The sequence below is a fragment of the Dictyostelium purpureum genome (assembly GCF_000190715.1).
Source record: "Dictyostelium purpureum unplaced genomic scaffold DICPUscaffold_247, whole genome shotgun sequence".
Classification (NCBI taxonomy): Eukaryota; Evosea; class Eumycetozoa; order Dictyosteliales; family Dictyosteliaceae; genus Dictyostelium; species Dictyostelium purpureum.
Window position 1 is genome coordinate 21,293 of NW_003519583.1, and position 22,004 is coordinate 43,296.

Sequence of the window (22,004 nt, forward strand, 5' to 3'; positions counted from 1 at the left end):
TTTTTTATTGGGAAAAAAAAACAGGGGGAAATTTATTAAATAATAAAATAATTTGGACAATATCCCCAAAACCCCTAATGAAAAACATAAAAACCTTTTTAAAAAAGAAACAAAAAAAAATCTTTCCCAAATCTCCTTTTTTTATTTTTGGGATTTTTAAAATCTTTTTTTTTTTTAAAAAAAAATAAATTTTTACAAAAAAAAAAAAAAAAAAAAAAAATTTTGGCCAATATTTCCCCCCCCTCTAAATAAGGGAGATTGGGGGGGCCCAAAAAAAATTGACAAGGTCCTTTTTAAAAAAAAAAAAAAAAAAAAAAAAACTTTATACATTTAATAAAAAAATGTAAAGAACACGATAGAAATCAATAATATTAATAATGATAATAATGATAATAATAAAATTAATATTTTTAGCATAAACAAAAAATGATCCACTAATCATCATTAATCATCACATATCATCATTTTCATTATTTTTAATATTATTTTATGTATATTTAATATCTATAGAGTATATATAATTTCGTATTTTTTAAAAATATGTATTTTTTACATCATTACATGGAATAATAATCTTTTATCCCAAACAATAACAATAATAAATAAAAATTTCTTTTTTCCTCTCCACAACACTCTTAATCCACATTTAATAAATTAAATAATTTATTGTTTCCTTTTCTCTATTTTTAAATTTATTTTATTTTTTTGTTTAGTTTTTTTTTTTTTTTTATTTCATTTATTTATTTTTTTAATCTTTTGTTTTGGTAATATTTATCGTGATCTTTTATCACATTAAAAATAATAACCATTCATAAAGATTTGTAAATCTTGAATTTGTTTATGGTTTTTACACTTTTTAATATAATCTCAATTAAATGTTCTTGTTATCTTACAATTGAATAGATAAAATAATTTAGACAATTAAATAATTAAACTTAATTTATAAAATTATTAATACCCATATATTATAATTAGATATATTTAATTTTAAATTTTATTTATTATAAACACACAACATATTTTAATAATTTTAAAAAAAAAATAATCATAAACCACCAACACCCACAGTTTTAAAATCATTTTTTATTTTCTTAATACATATATTCAACACTTCACCCATCCTTTTTTATTTCCCACCTTTGCCCTTTTTATATATAAACATTATATTATCATTTCGAATATACTTTATCATATAAATATATATGGTTCAATAAAAATAAATTTATTACAGTTACATATATCAATTTTAAATGTATTATTTTTGTTGAATTTATAAATAAAAAAAAAAAAAATAAAAAAAAAAACAATAAAAAAAAAAAAAAAAACTCTGTTTATAACAATAAAATATAATATTGTTTATTGTTATGTTTATGTTATAACTAATAAAAATCACACAATTAATCAAATATATTGTGTTTTTTTTTATTATTATTATTATTTTTTATTTTTTTTTTAAAAAAATAAAATTATAATTTTTTAAAATAAATAATTTTATTTTTGTGCTTTTTTCCTATCCTTTATTTTTATTTAAAAGTTTGTATTTATATAAAAAAAAGTATTATCAATTTTATTCATCAGTAAATTTAATATTTTTTATTGTTATTTATAATATATTGTTTTTTTTTAGATCAATTTAAAATCAAAAAAAAAATCCTAAATTAAAAAAAAAATCATTTCTTTTTTTAAAAGAGACATTAATATAAAAGTAATAATAATAATATGATAATATTAATAAAAATAATAGTAGAAGTAGTAATAATCATTTAATATTAATAATATGCTTAATATAATTAAATATAAAAATAAAATTTAAATTTAAATAAATCATTATAATTTGAAATATAGATAAAAAAAATACAACAATTTTAAAATTCGATAATAAACATCATCATATTAATATTAACATTATAACTATCATTTCCAAACTTTAAATAATAATAATAAAAATAATAATAAAAAAAATAAAATAAAATAAGATAAAATAAAATAAATAAAAAAAATAAAAATACATAAAAGAAAAAAAAAAAATTAAGATAATTTTTATAATTATAATACTAATAACCTATATGATATAATTAGATTTACATATCTCTTACAGAAATATACATATAGTTAATAATTTGTTTTTTATTTTTTTTTTTTATTTCCTCAAATTTAAAAATAGTTTAATAAAATAAAGTTTGATATCTAATTATTTTAATTTATTATAGAATATAAACAATACTATTATTATAGTGATCAAAATAGTATAGAGCTTTATACCAAAAAAATAATAATAGGAATAAAAAATAAAATAATCATTATTATTAATTTTTTATAAAAAAATAAAAAAAATAAAAATAATATTTTATGTACAAAATGGAATCATCTTCAGAAAACACTTTAACATACTCTTCAGAGAATACAAAAAGTACATCAGAAATAACTTCAGAGTCAAGTAAACAGGAATTATTACATGAGCCAAAAATTAGAAATAAATTTTTAAATTCCTCATTATTTTTTATTAAAATATCGATGTAAGATAATTATAATATATAAAAAAAAAAATTAATCATTATTAACCTATTATTTTTTTTAGATGGTTTTTTGGATTTAGTGTTGTACAAGGAGCAACTGCTGCATTTGCAATTCCATACCAAGTTAGATTATTAACAAATGATCATGATAAATCATTTTGGAATGGTGTTTTACCAATACCCGGTATGTTTATAAATTTATTAGCAACACCCATTTTTGGTTACATTAGTGATCATACAAAAACCCCATTTGGAAGAAGAAGACCATATTTATTGATTGGAACAATGATTATGATAATATTTTTGTGTTTAGAAGCAACATTTGATCAACCAGGCCAATCAATTGGTGGGTTAATAGTAGTATGTAGTGGTTATCAATTAGGTCAAGGTATTGCAGGTGGTGCTTTTTCAGGAATAATCCCTGATGTTGTTCACCCATCTCAAGCAGGTATTGCATCAGGTTGGTTAGGTGTTGGTTTTTCGTTAGGTCTCCTTGTTGGTACTTTACTTTTTGGTACATTGTTTGAAGTTAATCAAGTTATTCATACATGGTGGTGTTATGGTGCAGCCGTTGCATTCTTGGGTCTTTCCGCCTTGGTCACAATAATCACAATGAGTGAAGATACACAAGATGAGTTTTCGTTCGATGGTAGTGTTGTAGGCTTCTTCAAATCACTCTATTTACCATGTACCACCTATTTCAACTTCTATTGGGTTCTTGTAACTAGATTCTTTAATACCATGGGTATCTATATGATTTTCAGTTTCTTAATGTACTTTTCAATTGATATCATCCACCAAACCAATAACATGGCAAACAGCTATATTGTTGTAGTTCTTGTCATCTGTAGTATTCCTGCTTCGATCGCCGGTGGTTATTTAGCCGATTTTTATAACACTAAACTATTGGTATACATTAGTAGTTCCATTCAAGTCGTAGCAATAGCCCTTTTAATTTCAGTATGTTTCAACCCATCCTTTGTTGGTCTCTTGGTATTATCCGGTCTTTTAGGTATTGGTTATGGTGCTTATCAATGTGTTGATTGGGCATTGGCACTCCACTCACTCCCAAATAAAACAATTGGTAAAGATATGGGTATTTGGCACATATCATTTACTGCTCCAACAGTGATCGCCCCAGCTATTACCGGTAGTATATTACACGCTACTCAAGAGAAAATAAATGGTGTAGGTTTTGATACCGCATGGGGTTATGCTATTATATTTGGTTTAAGTTCTTTCTGGTTCTTATTATCCACCATCTTTATTTATCCCATGAAAATTAGTGCTTCCCAAAACCTAACTAGAAGAGATACTATAGCCCATCCCTCACCAAATGGTGCCGATCTAAATGTTTTAAATAGTAATGGTACAAATAACAATAGTATTAACAATATTCCCTCTAATAACAATACAAATGCACCCACAACAAACAATAATATTACAAAAGAAATGGTTTAATATTTAAATTTTTATGTATATATATACATATCACATAAATAATAATTTTAAACAAATCAAAACAAAACCAAATATAATATTTATGTGAACCCCAATCTCTTTTTTCCTTTTTGATTAAAAGAAAAAAAGTTTATACAGCAACTAAAAAAAAAAAGAAAAAAAAAAAAAAACAAAGTAAAAGGACTTTGTTTTTAAATATTGTCTATATCTATTCCGATCGTGTTATATAAAAGAAAAATAAAATAAAAATAAAAAAATAATAAAAAAAAAACCCTAAAAACTATATCTATATTTTTTTTTTTCTTTTATTTTATGTAATTTTATAATATTTTAATTGTTGATTGGGATTTCGTCTACTCTAATAAAAACTCTTGCCTATAATTTTAAATTAAAATAATGTTAGATGATACATAATGATAAAATAATTTATAAAAATGGTTAAAATATAATTTTGGATAATAGAGTGCGTAGATGAAAATAAAGTGTAAATTATAAGGAGTATAGTGAATAGTGAATAGTGTAAAGTGTATTGTATGTTGTATATTATTGAATATTGTGCAGTGTAAAGTGTATATTGTATGGTGATGGTGATAGTGTATATTAATATGGTGTATTAATTAAATTTATACTTTGTGATCATACTTTATGAATCATGCCTCTAATTTCTGGTGTATTTTTATGGAAAATATAATGATGCATTTTTTGTAAACCTAAGGCCTTGATTGTACCTTTGACATCTTGTTCGCAATGATTTGGACTTTTAGTAAGGGTAACTTTAATAACACCAGCTGGTGCGGTTGGTAATTCTTTAATAAAACCTTCTGGTAAATTTTTAATTGTTTTATCTGAAAATTGTGTTAAAAGGTTATGTGGGATATTTTTGAAAACTTTTCTTTTTAAATGAGTTTTCATTAAATCTGAAATTGGTTTTACTGCTGATTTTGATGCCATTTTATTTACTGTTTAATTTATCCTGCAATCTTATATATAAATAAAAAAATGATTGAGAAAAAAAAAATGAAAAAAAAAAATGAAAAAAATTAAAAAAAATATTTTTTTTTTTTTCGTTTTTCATCAATTTTTTTTTTTTTTTAAATTTAAAATAAATTTAAAATTTTTTTAAATTAAAAAATCATTAATTAATGCAAAAACACACAAAACAATAAAAAAATGGAATCACCATTCGTTTTTAAATCTTTTATTGATGTTTTTAAACAATCGATTAAAAATGACAGTGATCACATTGCATTAGAGTATGTTAATATAGAAAATAGTAACAGTAATGGTAATAATTTATCATTTAATAGTTTAGATATTTTATCAAACTATTTATCAATTTATTTGAAAAACTATATTTTAAAAACTGACTATAATAATAATAGTAATAACAATAACAATCTTCCACCTATAATTTCTGTATATAAAAATCATTCATTCCAATTAATCATATCAATTTTATCAATTTTTAAATTAAATTTAATTTATTTACCACTAGACACATCATATCCGATTGATAGACTATCATTTATGTTAAATGATTCAAATTGTAATATTATTATAACAACACACCAATATCATAAAAATAATCAATTTAAAAATAAAACAATAGTTTGTTTAGATTGTTTGTTTTCAGATATATTAAAAAATCAAAAAGATGATGAGAGAGATAAAAAAAACTGGACTAAAGAGCAAGTAAATATTTATTTTTTAATTTAAATTTTTATTTTTATTTCTCTCTTTTTTTTTTTATTTATTTATTTTATATTGTTTTCTAAATTTTTTAATTTCTTTTATATAAAGGATGAAATATTATTAGATGTTGTCAATAAAAACAATAGATCCAACTGGAAAAGAATTGCAAGTCTTACCTCTTGTGATAGAAGAGATATCGAATGCCACCATAGATTTTATAAAGTTCTATTACCAACAATTTTAAAAGAGAAATGGAGCAACGATGAAGTATTACTTTTAAAAGAACAATATTCAATTCATGGGAAACAATGGAACGAAATAGCAAAATCCTTCTCCTCAAAATCAAATTTAGATATTAAAGATTATTGCGAACATGTATTAAAAGTTAAAAAGAATGATAAAGACAGGGCCAATAAAAATAAAAAAGAAGAGGATAAAGGAAAAGAAGAAGAGGAAGAGGAAGAGGAAGAAATGGATATTGATTATGATGAGCTTTCAAATATTATTATTAAACTAAAAGACTATCAAGAAAATTTAAGTGAAATTGAAAATATAAAAAGTGGTATTGAAGATCCAGCATATTTAATCTATACATCAGGTAGTACAGGTAATCCAAAAGGTGTACTAGTCGCCCATAGAGGCATCGTCAATTTTCTGCAACATCAAATCAAAGTATTTCAATTTAAAAGAAATCATACCAGGTTGCTTCAATCACTTCCAATTTGTTTCGATGCAAGTTTATCTGAAATTGGCACCTCACTTTTAGGTCATTGCACACTTTTAATACCAAAAACCCAACAAGATGCACAAATAATTAGAGGCTCTAGTCAATCGTTTTTAAGCCATATTGCCTTGAACAACATTAATGCTGCAATGATTTCACCATCATTTTTATCATTACTTTCAACTGAACCATTTGACTCTGCCATCAATAGATCCCCATTAGAGACTATTGTAATTGGTGGTGAAACATGTCCAGTAAAAGTACTCAAGAAATGGAGAACCAGATTAAATATTGTTAATGTCTATGGTCCAACTGAAGCTACAGTTTGCACAACTACACTACCCATCTATTTAAAGAAAGAACCCAATGATACTGATGACTATGTATCACTTGGCGAAGTTGTACCAAATATGTCTATATACCTGTTAGACGAAAATACAAGAGAACCAATTCAGAATATTGGTGGTGAAGGAGAAATATACATTGGGGGTGTAGGTGTAGCACTAGAATACTTTAACAATGAAAACCAAACTGAAAAATCTTTCATCACAGACCCATTTACGAGCAATACGTCCAAAATGTTTAAAACTGGTGACTGGGGCCGTTTAGTTTGTATTGACCCAACAAAAAAACAAACAATAGAATTTCGTGGTAGAATGGATAATCAAATTAAACTAAATGGTTCCAGAATTGAATTGGATGAAATTTCAAGAACATTAGAAAACCATCAACTAATTCATCAAGCTGTTGTTGATGTAAAAGCAATTAATGATAATAAAATTTTAGTTGCATATCTAATATTAAAAGAAAAACCAGTATCATGCAAAATTAAGCTCCAAAATGAAGAATCTGCTGCCAATCAACTCGATATCCTAAAATCATTCTACAACTCACCGAAATTACTATCTGAACAATTTAAAGAATACCTTTTAAAGACGCTACCCGTCTATATGATACCGCACCAGTTTATTATTATGGATTCATTTCCCCAAAATAAAAATGAAAAAATTGATAGATCAAAACTACCAGCTCCATTTTTAAACGACTATGATAGTGGAACCAATCAAAGCAACAATACAAAACACATACCAACAAATGAAGAATCAATTAAAATGGCACTATTACAAGTTGTGCGTCAGGTTTTAGTAAATTATAATATTGAATCATCTGATGATTTAATTTCGAACCATTCAATGACTTCAATTCTTTGCACACAAATTATCGAAAAATGTAGAAATAGTCATGGTATAATTTTAACAGTATTTCATATTTATATATTAAGAACGATTGATAAAATTACAAGCAATTTAATTAACTCTAGCAAAAATACCGACAAAAATCATCAAGATATTAATGATAAATCAGTTCAGCAACTTAAAATATTTTTAAATAACTTTAATTCAAATAAGATTAATACAAATAACAATAGTAATAATAGTATAAATATAAATAATGGTAACAATATATTAATTCTGGGGTCAACTGGTTTTTTAGGTTCAAATATTTTAAAATCAATTTTAAACAACACCAAATTTAATGAAATGAATATTTATTTATTGGTTAGAAGCATTGAAAAGGGAAATAGGCTAATTGAAGAGATTGCAACATCCAAAGATAAACTTAGAATTCATCTTATTAAGGGAGATATCGGTGAAAATCAATTTGGTTGCTCTTTAGACGACTGGAAATTACTCTGTAGCTGCGGCTTTTCAACTATTATTCATTCTGCTGCAAACGTTAACATGAACTTACCATTTGACGAAATGATCAAAGATAATATCAAATCCACATTTAATGTAATAGAATTTATAAATCAAATCGATCAAAATAATTTAAAAGATATTCACTATATATCAACACTTTCAACAATATTATCAAACTCTAAATATTGGTCCGCATCAAATAATTCAAACCCTTCACACGCTTTAAATCAAACTCTTAATATTGATGAAGATAATGAAATTATTTATGGTGGTTATGCCCAAAGCAAATGGTTATCAGAATTTATAATTTCAAACTCAAACATTAAAGATAAATTATTTATTCATAGACCTGCAATGATATGCCCCAATTTAAACTCAACCAATCCAAATGAAAATAGCTATTCAAACTATTTAAATAAACTTTTTTCAACATGCAGAGAATTGAAATCATACCCAATTGGCATTCCAAAAGAAATTGAAACCGATATTACTCCAATAGATACATTTGTTTCAAACTTTATAATCAATATTTTAGGTTGTAAAAATAATAATAATAGATACTACTCTTACTACACATATTCGATATCATTAAATCTATTATTTAAAAGCCAACTGGATCAAAACTATGAAGGTGTACCAATTAACAATTGGATAAAAAAAATTAAAGAAACTAGCCCATTTTATCCTTTTGTCTCATTTTTAAGCGAATTTAAAGTAGGTATCCTATATGTTGTATAGTACATCAAAATTGTTTATTAATTTTTTTTTTTTTTTAGATGTTCGAAAGAATTTTATTTCCAGGGTCAAAATTACCAAAAACTGATGCCAATATAATTAACTTCAACATTTAAAACATTAAATAAACCTCTATTTTTGTGTAAAATAAAAAATTAAAAGTGGCCATTATCGGAATATTCAAATTGAATAATAATATGACGGAAGTGTTCAAAAAAAAAAAAAAAAACCAACATAGAGGAACGATTTTTATAAAAATTATTACCCCATGTTGGTTGTTTGTTGTTATTTACTTGATTAAATATTTTTTTATTAAATATAAATAACTCTTTATTCTTTTGTTATAATAACCTTATCCATCTTTCAAACAAAAAAAAATTTAAAAAATAATAAAAAAACAGTAATAAATTAAATTTTAAAAAAAAATTTTTAGTTAACAAATAAGGGGAATGTTTATTTGTTTGATTTTTTGTGTTTTCTCTTTGAGTCAACAACGTGGATTTGTTCAATCTTTGGGAAATCAAGAGTAGCTTTAAGCATTTCTTCGACATCACGATCGATTTTAACTTCGTCGGTTTTAATGACAGAGTTAACTGGAACGTAGTTATCTCTCTTTTCTCTTTCTTCTTCTTGTAATTTGTATGAGATACCACGGACTGGGCCTTTTTCGATACGTCTCATTAAATGAGTGACGAAACCAGCAATCTTGTTTCTTAATCTCTTTGATGGGATTTTGGCAACTTTGTCGCAAGTACGTTTGTTGGTGTCAAAATCATTGGTAAGTCTTGGGTAATACTTTTCAATGAGGAGTTTTGAGGCTCTTTTGATTGTCTTTGTTCTAACACGACCCTAAAAGTTATAAAATTTATAATTAATACATTTGATTGTGTGTGCAGTATCGGATGGATAGGTCATTATAGATGATAGATATCTCTATTATTTAATAGATAATTGATAAATTAACAAAGATTAACCATTAATCTTTAATAATCCAGCACTAATTTATCTAATCTAACTCTCTATGATGAATTCGTCTTACCATTTTATATGTTTGCTATCAGATTGAAGGATGAAAAAGGCTGTAAATATTTTTTTTTTTTTGCATAAAAACCCCACCACTGATTTTCGAAAAAAAAAAATTTTATAAAAATTTTTAAAAATTTTTTTTAAAAAAAAAAAAGTAACGACTTTTTAAAATTTCATTGTTTTATTTGTAAAATTAATTATTTCTATAATCCTAATTATTGTTTAAAATTTTAAAATACTAATATGAATATTATGATTATTTTTATCCATTTGTCTTATTTATTTATTTCTTTTATTTTTTTATTTTTTTTATTTTTATTTTTATTTTTTTTATTTTTATATATTTTTATTTATTTTTTTGTGGTATGATGCTGTGTTAAAAATTAAATAAATAATGGTTTTATAGAAATAAATAAATAAAAAGTATAATAATTATAATTAGCAATTCTATTTAAACAAAAGAAAACTATTTTTAATTTTGGATTAAGAAAAAGAATTTTACTGCTTGCTGGCAGTTTGAATTTTTATTTTTTTATTTTTTTTTTTTAATTTTTTTTTTAATTTAACAATTGTCTTTTGAAAATTAATTATATTTCATAAATATTATTTATACTATATTCTAACCATTTAACTGTTTGAACAATCTATTTTTTTTATTTTTATCTTATTTTATTTTTTATTTTTTTTCAAAATTTTAAAACTCAAATAATTAAACCAAAAAATTAATTTATTTAACAAAAACCATTAATTTATATTAAATAATAATAGTATTGTAATAGTAATAATAAAATTATGCATATCTTAAGTTTAAATTTTGATAAAATTTTGGTTATAGAAGAAATTGAAGATGATTTTTTTTGCTCGATATGCAACAATTTAATGTATAAAAATTTCCAATGGTAATTATTTATTATTGTTAAAATAAATTATAAAAAAATACTAATATTTTATAATATATTAGCACAAATGGTCATATTTATTGTGTATCATGTACAGAAACAATTAAAGGTAAAAACGGTGGGTGTCCAGAGTGTAGAGTCGATTTTAATACAACATCAATAAACAGGTATTTAGAAAGACAAATAAATAAATTAAAAATATTTTGCCCAAATAAATTTTATAATACAACAGATTATATTGCAGACGAAAAATATGGATGTAAACATGAATGTACAATAGAAGAGTTAGAATCACATTTAAAGGTTTGCGAGCACTCATTTGTAAAATGCCCAAATAATATAGATTGTGTAAAGATTAGAAAAACATTGTTGGATCAGCATCTCAAAGAGTGTGATCTTATCAAAGTCGAGTGCGAGTTATGTAAAGAGAATTTATTAAAAGTAAACCTACAGAGACATTTGGACACAGAGTGCCTCAAAGCAGATATGACATGCAACTGTTCTTTGGTATTAAAAAGACAGGATCTACAAGAACATCTATCTACAGTTTGTTCTATGCACCCAGTGGATTGTTTATACGCTAAATTTGGATGCACTAAAAAGGTCCCAAGGTGCGAAATAGATGACCATACTCAAAAGTATAATCACCATTCTATTATTATAAAGAAGTTTGATCAGTTAACTTTAGACTTGGAGTCAGCTCAAAAGAAATTAAATTTATGTTCAAGAAAGTTTCAAGGTATTTGGACCATCAGTAACTGGCAAAAGCGTTGTATCGATACCAAAAAGGGCGAGTTTTTAGCATTACCAATCGAAATAGGCTCAAGAAATTTTCAAATTCAATTATATCCAACTGGTAAAACAAATAGCGATGGAAGTGTTTCATTATTTGTTTATAACTATTCCGGAAGTGACGTTACTGCCACATTTTCATTTGAAGTTCTAAACAAGGGAATTAGGAAAGGTTAGTATTAAACTTTTTTTTTTTAATGTATACATTAAATCATCTAACAAGCTTTTTAATTTAATACAGAGGCTATTGGTGATAAAATTTTAGATTTAAATGGAAGGGGTTGGGAAATATTTATAATACCAATGAAAAAATTTGCTCTGGGCGAGCAAATCCAATTGGCTTTTAATATTAAACTAAATTTACCTTCTTTTACATTTATGAGTAAATAAAAATTTTAAATATTTATCTACACCTTAGAATAATTGTAATTAAATAAATATGTTTATTTTTTTGTTTAAATATTTTTTTTTTTTTTTAAATTTTTTCTCTAATGATTGATTGTTGTTGTTGTTTTGGTTTATAGTTGTGGTATGGGCCTTTCGGTTTTTATTAAACCTAAAGCTTTATCATTGTTTCCTTTTCTTAATTCCAAATAAACTTTTAATAAATTAATTTTATTAAAAGTATCATTAATTTGTTGTTGTTGTAAATTAATTATCTGTTGTTGTATAAATTGATTATTATTATTATTATTTAGTTGTTGTAAAATTATAAATTGTTGTTGTTCTAAATTTTTTTGAATTTGATAGATTGATTTTTCAGCGTTGTTTAAATCATTTTGAAGGATATAGGCAATTGTAAGATTATAATAAAAAATGTTATTAAAGTCGGTAGTGTCATACTTTGATACTTCACGAATTTGGAGTTGTTGGGCAATAAAGTCGATTGATAAAAACTGAACAGCTTGATCTGGAATATTAAGATTTATGCATGCCTCGGCAGCGTAAATATGGGCATAGTATTTAAAACGATAGAGGAAACCGATTTCGCTATAGTTTGGATTTTCTTCAAATATTGATAATATTTGTTTACAGGCGACTAAAGAAACAATTGGATTATAAGTGCATAGTGCTACATATGCTTGTGATGATAAAATTGATAGCATCATACCAATATGATAGTTTTTAAATAAATCATTTGGTTCAATTGGTTCTTCTTGTTGCTTATCTGTTGTTGGTTGCTCTTGAGATTCTCTTTGTTTTTTTGATTGTAATATTTTTCTTTCTAGATAGTGAGCATTTCTTAAACACTTGCTTGCAAAGTCTAATGATAAAGTACCAAGTCTACTTAAAGACTCTTCCAATTCATCTCCAGAGTTTGTGAGGGTCGATTGAACGCCGCTATCTTCAATTTGTAAGCCTTGATGAAGACCATTTACAGTTGGTAGTAAAATGTTTTCGTTATTTAAAATCTTGATACTACCAAAAACCAATTCGAAATTTACATTGTTATTATTATTATTTTCATTTACATTATTTACTGAGTTTGGACCACCGCTAGTACCACTATTTGCACCTTCTGAATCGTTTTCATTTTCATTATCGGTATCACCATTTTCTTTTTCTTTATCTTTGCCACTATTATCTTTTCCATTATCTTTTGTAATATTGTCTTTATCTTTATCTTTATTTTTACTTTTGCTTTTATTCTTGTTTTTATTTTTATTGTTTAAATCTCTTGAAGAGTCACCGCCACTATTGCTACTGATGCTATTGGGTTTATTTGAGTCATCATTATTACTACTTTTATCTTTATTTTCATCACTATTAATTTCATTTTCTTTATTTGCTGATTCTTCATCAATTAATTCGTCATCATCTAAATTGTTTTGATCTCTATTATCTTTTAATTTACTGATATGGGCAAATATACAACATTCTGCTAGCCTTAACCAAACTAATGGATTACATTTTAATAGTATACAGGATTCTTGGAGACAGGAAAAAGCTAGTTCATACTTTCCCATGGCCATTAGGATTATACCAGTGTTGAAAAATACTTCGGTTCTTTTATCTAAATGTCGATTAAAGCTACTATTACCATTCATTTCAAATGATGCCTCTTTTAGTGATCTTGAAAAATAATAGTTTGCTAATACCTTGTTATCCATATTAAAGTGGAAAGACCCTATATTATTATAAAACATTCTTGGTGTAATTGGTTCTACAACTAAATCATTGCCAAATGATATTGGTTTATTCTTTATTGTATCACTTGGTGCGGCTGTAGAGTTGTTACTTGAAGATGAGCTTAAAAGTAAATTCTTTATTGTATTATCTGTATCTAATTCTATACTATAGTAATTTGCACTTAATAGGTGGCACGATCCAATTAATGGTATATAATCAATCTAAAAATTAAATAAAAAAATTAGTATATTGTTAAAAAAATGAATAAACAAATAAAAAAGAAAACATTTAATATAGTATTTGTGAAAATAATTACCTTTAAGCTATATTTTATCGACTCTTCAATTTCATTTTTTGCTAAATAGTGTGAGTTTGATAACAAATAAATTTTTGATTTATAAAAATGAATTAAAAATTTAAATTCAGTTGGAGCCATTTGGGTATGCTGATAGTCTTGGTCCTCGGTGGTTTCATTAGATATTGAACTTGTTGAATTTTGATGGTTTTCATTATTGTTTTCGGATGTGGTTGTAGATTTTGGTGAAATATAAAAAAAATGGTCGAATGATTTCTCTAAAAATGATAATACTGAACCTGCTTTGTCGTAAAGTTGGGCTTCGATTGAAACATTCACTAATAACAAGCAGACTCTAATAGCCAAATAGTCATCTAGTGATAATACATTTTGATATATGTTGTCTAAAATTTTATAACTTGAACCATACTGTTTAACGTGAAAATAGACAACTGCTTGATTATATAATATTATTGCTTGATCGTTATCAATATCACATGTTTGTTGGCTGTGTAAATTTGTTGATGATGTGCTTGCACTTGCTGTGATTGATGCTGATACAGGTGTATTTGGTGAGGATGATTGGGTATTTGATGATACTGATAGTAATGGTGATGCCTGTGGTGAGGATGTTTGGTTTAGATCGAAATTATTTGTTGGTGAGGATGTGGCAGTTAATGGTTGTGATGCTAATGTTGGTGAGTCGGTTTGATTGTTTATTTTGCTTGAGTCCAATGATTTTAAAATAAGATTTAAATCATCCAATAGTTTAATATGATTAGAGCAATTTCTTTGGTAAAAATCACAGAGCAATAGATTCATTTGAAGCTCAAATGATTGTGTTAAAATATTTTTATCTTTAATTTCTTTAAATAATTCTGATGCATGTTGATATTCTTTCTTTTTAAATAGTTCTATTGCTTTTTTATAAAGGGAAATCTGTTCATTTTGTTGTTGTTTTTGATCATCCATTATTTTTTATTTTTTTATTTATTTATTTATTTATTATTTCAATTTTATAATTATTTATTATTTGTTATTTAATAATTTAATTTAAAAAATTATTATTTGTTTAATGATATTGTTACTGTTATTTCTTTTTTTTTTTTTTTTTCCAAAAATTTTTTTTTAAATTAAAAAAATTAATTAATAATTTAAAAAAAAAAAAAAATAAATACTATAAAACTATATTTAGTTCATTTATTTTTTTATTAAAAGTGATTATAAGCTTTATATATAATATATATAGATAAAAATATTATAATTTTTAATTAATTATTATATAAATCGTGAAAATTGGTTGTGTTGTTGAAAATGTTTATTTGCTCTTGTGATTAAAAAAAAAAAAAATTTTAAATGAAAAAAAAATAAAAAATTTAAAAAAAAATTTAAAAAAAATAATAAAAAAAATAAATTATTGAAAAAAAAAAAACGAAAAAAAAAAAAAAAAAAAAAAAACTTTTTTTGGTATTATCATTATTTTCTGACGTATTAATATGTACTTGAACTTTCTGATGTATTAATATAGATAATGTAACTTTTATAATAAATAATAATTATATAAAAAATGTTTAATTTAAATTTTTTATTTATTTTTTATAACAATAATAAATAATATTAAATAGTAAAATCACATTCTATTAATAGTTTTATCTTTTTTAATAATAACCAATTATCTATAAAATTGGTCTATATATTTTTTTTCTAATTTTATTAAATCATAGTATATTGGATCAAGTGATGATAGAAATGAGCTATTTGAATATACTACATTGATTTGTTTTAGTTTAGATTTAGTTATGTTGTGAGAGTATTTGATTGAAGGATTTGACTCACCAACTACCAAAAGTTCTAAATTTGGGAATAAATCTAAATCCAATGGATTAATAAAATGGTCACCTATTATTAATGTTTTTATATTATTATTGGTTGGTAAATCTTTTTGATATATTTTATAATTGAATAGACTTGGTATCTCTAGCAACTCTAGGTTAGATTTGTCGTTTAGTTGGAGAACACTTAAGTCTATATCTACATCTGATGAGGGTTTTAGAATCCTTAGTTGTTTTGGACATAAATATTCAATAAATTGACGGTAGTAATAAGTTGATATTATTAAATTTGGCCTATCTTTTAAAAATAGAAGATATGTATAGTTTTGATATCTTATCTTTAAATCCAGCAAACCCAATGGAATTGAATGCTCGTGTAATTTGTAATTAGAGCCTATTCCCAGGTCTAGTAACTTTAAATTTTCTGGAAATACATTTGCACCAATTTTTTGATTAAACTCATAAAACGTGAGGTGGGTTAGTGTTTCTGGGAATAAACCATCTTCAACCAATGGGTAATTGTAAGGCTTTTCGAAAGATAATGATTTTAAGTTTCTCGGTAGCATATTTGGTTTAATTTGAAAACAAGCCCCAGTTATAATCAATGTTTCTATACTGTTTGGGAATATAGAATCACCTTCAGTGTCATTAATTTGAGTGCAGTTTATCTTTAAATACTTTAACGATTTGCAATTCTTTGATGGGATCATTTGATGGTTATTTATAAACTGATTGCTATTACCTAAATGTATATCAAGCTTTTCTAAATTTGGTGGTAATTGAATTGGTTCTTTTGTACTTGATGTGTTCAAATTTATATCGTCTACACTGAACTTTAAAACCTTTAAACAATTGGGAAGTGTTGAATTGAAAGTACCCCTACATATAATTTCTAAAGTTTTTAATGACTTTGGAAATTTGAAATCACTTTCTACTTCACTAAAACATTTGAGTTCTAAAACTACTAGACCTTTTGGAAAAACTATTGTTTTATTCAATGTCAGTGGATATGGAATATCAGACTTAACTGTCAAAAACTCCAAAGAATCTGGGAGTGATGCTTCACCAATAGGAATATGATTATTATGATCTATGACCAATGTCTTTAGACCACATGGTAGCATACCTTTATTAATTGTATAGGGATAAAAGATGGTTTTTAAACTTGTTAAATTCTTTGGTAACATTGTAAAACAAGATATTTGTGGAGGATATATACCCTCTTTAAAATCTAAAATTAGTTTCTTTATATTTGAATCTCGTAACTCTCTAAATAGAACCTTAGAGAATTCAACTGATGAAATATTGACACCAAATTTCTCTACCCAACATGGTATTCTTGTTGATTCTTTGAATGTATTAAAATAATAATAAATAGTATCTATATTTCTAGTAATTAGTTTTAATGGGTTGTCAGAGCCATCATCATCACCACTAAGACTAACTGAACGACAATAATGTTTATATTGGAATCCATCGAAATTATTTAAAGAATTGAAATATTTTTTTGAATAATGTATATTAAATATTCTAAGATGATAAATAATTAAACCTTTTAAATAAATATTTTTCCAAATAATTTCAAAGTAAACTTTATTATTTATTTTATTATTATTATTTTTATTTAATACTTCATCTATATTATTATTTTCTATATTATTATTTTCTATATCATTATTTTCTATATTACTATTATTATATAAACAATTATCAATATTATCTTTTATATTCATTTGAAATATAAATTTTAATTTAATTAGATTAGTTTAATTTAAAAAAAATTATAGTTTAAAAAAAAAGAATTTTTTGATAAAAAAAAAAGAAAAAAGAAATAAAATATATAAATGTGTAAAAAGAAATAAGAAAAAAGAAAGAAATAAAATATATTTGTGTCATCTAATTGAATATACATTTAAATGTATATTCATTTTAAATTTTAAAAAAAAAAAAAAAAAAAAAAAAAGTCATTGTTGATAATATGTGTAATTTTTATTGAAATTCACTATCTGTTGCATAATAGCTATGCCCAACCACTAATTTTTTTTCTTTCTGCCAAAAAATTTTTTTATTTTATTTTATTTTTTTTAATTTTTTTTTTTTTTTTAAAATTTTTTTTTTTAAAAATTTTTTTTTTTTTTTTTTTATTTTTATTGTTCACTTTATCTACTTATATAAAAATGTTTGCTCTCAGATCAATTCGTTCAGCCTCAAAGGTTTTATCAACCTCAACCATTGCCCCACAACCACAGAGGTAATTAAATAAAAATAAATTATATTACTATATATATATATATAAATATTTATAGGTATCGGAAAAAAAAAAAAAATTATATGATCATTTTTTTACTATGGAAAGAAAAACATAGAATTTTTCACATATAAATTTTTTTTTTTTTTTTTATACAACACACAAATATTAAAAAAGTGCCCAATACTAATACTTTTTTTTTTTTTATTATAAAAAAAACATATCAAATAATAAATCAAACTAAATGAAACATAAAATTTTTTTCACAAATAAATTATTAAATTATCGACCTTACTCAATAATTTAAATCAAATCTAAATCAAATTAAATAATAAAAATGATAATTACAATTACCAAATTTAATATTATAAAAATTTAATAAAAACAGAGGTTTCTTCACTAAATTCTTATTCCCATCTGAACGTCAACTCAGAAGAGAATACTTAGAAAACAATAACATCAAAGTTGGTTCACCAGAATTCGATAAATATTATGCTGAACAAACCCCATCAAAATTATCACAAGAAACTGGTTTAAGTGATGCTCTTCTTGATGATCCAATCCTCCACATCTGTGTCATTAAATATAACAAAAACATTGTTGAAAGGTAATTTTAATATTTTAATATATAAAATTGAGTTTTGGAAAAGAAATAATATAAAATAATTAATAGTAATAATAAATAATAACAATAAAAATAGGTAGAAAAGATAAATTAATTAATATAGAATATAGATAAAAATAATAATATTAAAAAGATAAATAGAAAAAAAAAACTAATTCTATTATTATTATAAATTTAAAGATATAATTTAACCCCAGAACAAGAAAATGATATTATTGCCAACTATGATATTTCAGCTGGTGATCCATCATTAGAACAAATTCTTCCACTCCCAGTCCCAGAACACAATTTCTCAGAACTCCCAATCGTTAAAGTTTACAATGAATAATCACACCAAACTTATATTGTGTTATAGATAATAAATATTTAATAAAAAAAAGAAAAAAAACCCAAAATTAAAAAATAAACAATAATCGTATAAAATTTTATATATATAAAGTAATAATAAATAGTAATAATAAAAAAAAATTAATTTTTTTTTCAAGTAAATTTGGTTCATTTTTATTGATTTGTGTTTAATTTATTACAATCAAAAAAAACATCTTTTTAATATGAAAAAAAATTTCGTAATTTTTTTTTAATTTTTTTAATTTTAAAATTTTTTTTTTAAAATTAAGTTTATCTCTACTTTAGAGATATGTTTTTTATGTATCCCATTTTAAAAGATAAAGATTAAGTTTTTTAAAAGTAAGAAAAAATTTTAAGTTTTTTAAAAAAAAAAAAAAAATTTAAGTATTGATTATTATTTACTTAAATTTTTTTCATTTTTTTATAAAAACTAAAAAATAAATAATAATTAATTATTAAAATTTTTAAAATAATTAATAATAAATAATAAATAAAAAAAATAAATAATAAAAAAAATGTATAGACTCAAAATTAAATATTTTAATGGCGAGTTTCTTTATAATGATCAAGATCCAATCAAAAATATTGACGATCTTAAACTTTTTATAAAAAAAAAATTATTTATTTCAGAGGAGCATCAAATCATTCAATGCGAACAATCTTTATTGGATAGTTTTTTTAAAGGTTTAATATGTTCAATTTATTTTGAATTATATACAAATTTTATTTTTACAAAGTTTATAGGGTATAATGGTACATGTAATTTAGAAAGTTTTTTCAGTAATGAATTCAATAAAAGTTCTTCAGAATTGGGTTTTATGAAGTTTGCTTTGAACGTTAACAAACATGAGGATAGGTCTTGGTTGTCTGATTGGCATGTCACATACCATGGTACATCACTCTCGAATGCAATTTCAATTATTCAACAAGGTTATCTACTTAGTAAATGTATAATTCCAGGAATATACTCTTCAAATAAACTCCAAACAGCATTGGGATATTGTAAGAAGGACCCATCTCAAACTCAATATTCTGTTATATTAAAGAATAGAGTTGATCCACGATATTTCAAGGGATCTGAAGTTTATGTAGCTGATAATGAAAGTTTAATTAGACCTTATGCAATTTTAATCAAAAAAAATTAATCAATTTTCATGTATTCTTTTGCTGTTATTTTTATTTTTTAATTACATTCCAGAAATAAATAAAATTTTTTTTTAATCAAAAATAAACTATTTTTGTTTGTCTTAATGTAGATAATTAGTTTTAAAAATAAAAAAAATAAAACAATATATAGTGAAATAAAAAAAAGAAATTTTTTTTTTGTGTTTTTTTATGATATAATAAAAAAAAAAAAATCTATTGAAAAACTTTATTTTTATTACCATAACCAATTTTTAGATTTTCTTACTCTTTTTTATTTTTGTGAAGGTTGCTTTGAAAATTTAAAATGACATCACCAAGAAAAAAAAAAATATCACAAGGCACTAACTTGGGAAAAAAATATTTTTTTTATCTTATTTTTTTAAGTTTTTTCTAATTTATTTTGGTTTTAAATTCTTTTTTTTTATAAAACCAAGGGGTCTAAACCTTCAAAAACATCGACTTATTCATTAATATTGAATAAATAAAATTATTTATTTTTGGATTTTTTTTTTTTTGAATTTTTTTTTTTTGCTATAAAAAAGAGTTTTGAAAAAAAAAAAAATTATTTTTTAATCATACACAATATCAAAATATAGAATGAAAATATTTACTTTATTAGTTATTATCTTAGCCTTAATTTCAAATTGTATGGGTGATACAGCCTTTGCCATTTGGAACAAAGATAGCCAAACTACTGCTGCTGGTCTCTATGACTTTGCTAGTATCTACAATACTACCGAAAAATACACTCTATCTGGTTACCAAGACATCAATACTACTAACCAGTACTCAACTTATAATGCCGTTACTAGGGTCATTTCATTCTTTGCCACTTCATTAGTAAGACTTTTTATTTTTATTTTTATTTTTTTTTAGATTATTTATTAATTTTTTTATGGTATACCGATTATTTAATCCTTAATTTATGGGGTTTCAATTAAATAAATTAATAACATTATTTTTTAAATTTATTTAATCATAATTATCTATTTTTTAGTTATTTTTAATTCTTTTTCTTTTTGAATTTTTTATTTTTAGATTTAAATAATTTTTTAATTTTTTTATTTTTATAAATAATATATTAAAACTATATTTAAAATGAAAAATTTTGGATCAATATTTGTGTTTGGACATTTCAAATGCACCATGAGTTTTTATCGAGTTTAATATTACAAGGGCGTTATCCAAAAATGATTTGTATATGGGTAGTTTTTTATGGGGGATTAGTTGTACTATAAGAAGGCATGGTAAATGGTATAATTTAGATAGCGTACAAACATTATTACAGATAATATACTTTTAACTAACCCTATAAATCCCTTGTTTTATTCCTCCCACCTAAAATAGTAAACGATATTGATGCTTCAAATGGAGCAGATTGTTATGTTAAGGACATGATAGAGCGACAACGCGTGCTAATACAAAGGTGTCATAAAACTGATTTAGCTTTATAAGATGTCGTTATCCAGATATAATTTGGGTTTTATTGTTTTGTATTTTATCTTTATTTGTGTAAACAAATATAATAATTTTTTTTAATTATATATGTTTAGTAATTAATTATTTTGATTAGAGTTCTTAAATATAACGACAGTTATATAACAACCAAATGTAATAAAGCTCCATATATCTTACAAATGATTACTTAAATATTTAAGTAAAAAAATATAACATATAAACAACATTTATGAAATTGTAGTTTATTAAATAATTAAAATAAAAATCTCAAGAGGTATAGGAGTTGAGGTTTTGTGAACTTTTTCTTAAAATAGTTGAGAATTCTCATTAATGTTTTTTTGACAGCAGTTAGTATAGGTACAAAACTTTTGCGA

The 22,004-nt window shown here is 23.4% G+C and overlaps 11 protein-coding genes across 11 annotated transcripts; 7 read left to right on the plus strand and 4 right to left on the minus strand.

The window, feature by feature from the left end:
- Window positions 1-2,358: 2,358 nt before the first annotated feature.
- DICPUDRAFT_89152 (uncharacterized protein) lies at window positions 2,359-2,520 on the plus strand (the record flags this gene model as incomplete). Its single annotated transcript, XM_003290850.1, has 1 exon — window positions 2,359-2,520. The coding sequence occupies one exon, from the start codon at window positions 2,359-2,361 to the stop codon at window positions 2,518-2,520; it is 162 nt and encodes a 53-aa protein (XP_003290898.1).
- A 59-nt stretch (window positions 2,521-2,579) lies between these two features.
- Window positions 2,580-3,803, plus strand: DICPUDRAFT_17481 (uncharacterized protein; the record flags this gene model as incomplete). The annotated part of the gene is made up of 1 exon (XM_003290851.1): window positions 2,580-3,803. A coding segment is annotated over one exon (1,224 nt), but the record flags the coding sequence as incomplete, so codon positions are not given.
- Window positions 3,804-4,307: 504 nt separating this feature from the next.
- On the minus strand, window positions 4,308-4,928 carry DICPUDRAFT_155439 (uncharacterized protein; the record flags this gene model as incomplete). Its single annotated transcript, XM_003290863.1, has 2 exons — window positions 4,308-4,352; window positions 4,620-4,928. 2 exons carry the CDS (start codon window positions 4,926-4,928, stop codon window positions 4,308-4,310), a joined length of 354 nt encoding a protein of 117 aa, XP_003290911.1.
- A 219-nt stretch (window positions 4,929-5,147) lies between these two features.
- Window positions 5,148-8,947, plus strand: DICPUDRAFT_155440 (uncharacterized protein; the record flags this gene model as incomplete). The annotated part of the gene is made up of 3 exons (XM_003290852.1): window positions 5,148-5,669; window positions 5,778-8,810; window positions 8,873-8,947. 3 exons carry the CDS (start codon window positions 5,148-5,150, stop codon window positions 8,945-8,947), a joined length of 3,630 nt encoding a protein of 1,209 aa, XP_003290900.1.
- A 337-nt stretch (window positions 8,948-9,284) lies between these two features.
- On the minus strand, window positions 9,285-9,873 carry DICPUDRAFT_81609 (uncharacterized protein; the record flags this gene model as incomplete). Its single annotated transcript, XM_003290864.1, has 2 exons — window positions 9,285-9,680; window positions 9,871-9,873. 2 exons carry the CDS (start codon window positions 9,871-9,873, stop codon window positions 9,285-9,287), a joined length of 399 nt encoding a protein of 132 aa, XP_003290912.1.
- A 776-nt stretch (window positions 9,874-10,649) lies between these two features.
- DICPUDRAFT_38203 (uncharacterized protein) lies at window positions 10,650-11,725 on the plus strand (the record flags this gene model as incomplete). Its single annotated transcript, XM_003290853.1, has 2 exons — window positions 10,650-10,756; window positions 10,819-11,725. 2 exons carry the CDS (start codon window positions 10,650-10,652, stop codon window positions 11,723-11,725), a joined length of 1,014 nt encoding a protein of 337 aa, XP_003290901.1.
- A 341-nt stretch (window positions 11,726-12,066) lies between these two features.
- Window positions 12,067-14,945, minus strand: DICPUDRAFT_155443 (uncharacterized protein; the record flags this gene model as incomplete). Its single annotated transcript, XM_003290865.1, has 2 exons — window positions 12,067-13,899; window positions 13,995-14,945. 2 exons carry the CDS (start codon window positions 14,943-14,945, stop codon window positions 12,067-12,069), a joined length of 2,784 nt encoding a protein of 927 aa, XP_003290913.1.
- A 547-nt stretch (window positions 14,946-15,492) lies between these two features.
- DICPUDRAFT_155444 (uncharacterized protein) lies at window positions 15,493-17,538 on the minus strand (the record flags this gene model as incomplete). Its single annotated transcript, XM_003290866.1, has 2 exons — window positions 15,493-15,510; window positions 15,742-17,538. The coding sequence occupies 2 exons, from the start codon at window positions 17,536-17,538 to the stop codon at window positions 15,493-15,495; spliced, it is 1,815 nt and encodes a 604-aa protein (XP_003290914.1).
- Window positions 17,539-17,982: 444 nt separating this feature from the next.
- DICPUDRAFT_38199 (uncharacterized protein) lies at window positions 17,983-19,006 on the plus strand (the record flags this gene model as incomplete). Its single annotated transcript, XM_003290854.1, has 3 exons — window positions 17,983-18,056; window positions 18,442-18,660; window positions 18,859-19,006. The coding sequence occupies 3 exons, from the start codon at window positions 17,983-17,985 to the stop codon at window positions 19,004-19,006; spliced, it is 441 nt and encodes a 146-aa protein (XP_003290902.1).
- Window positions 19,007-19,541: 535 nt separating this feature from the next.
- DICPUDRAFT_81614 (uncharacterized protein) lies at window positions 19,542-20,171 on the plus strand (the record flags this gene model as incomplete). Its single annotated transcript, XM_003290855.1, has 1 exon — window positions 19,542-20,171. The coding sequence occupies one exon, from the start codon at window positions 19,542-19,544 to the stop codon at window positions 20,169-20,171; it is 630 nt and encodes a 209-aa protein (XP_003290903.1).
- Window positions 20,172-20,769: 598 nt separating this feature from the next.
- DICPUDRAFT_155447 (uncharacterized protein) lies at window positions 20,770-21,216 on the plus strand (the record flags this gene model as incomplete). Its single annotated transcript, XM_003290856.1, has 2 exons — window positions 20,770-21,012; window positions 21,211-21,216. 2 exons carry the CDS (start codon window positions 20,770-20,772, stop codon window positions 21,214-21,216), a joined length of 249 nt encoding a protein of 82 aa, XP_003290904.1.
- Window positions 21,217-22,004: the final 788 nt, after the last annotated feature.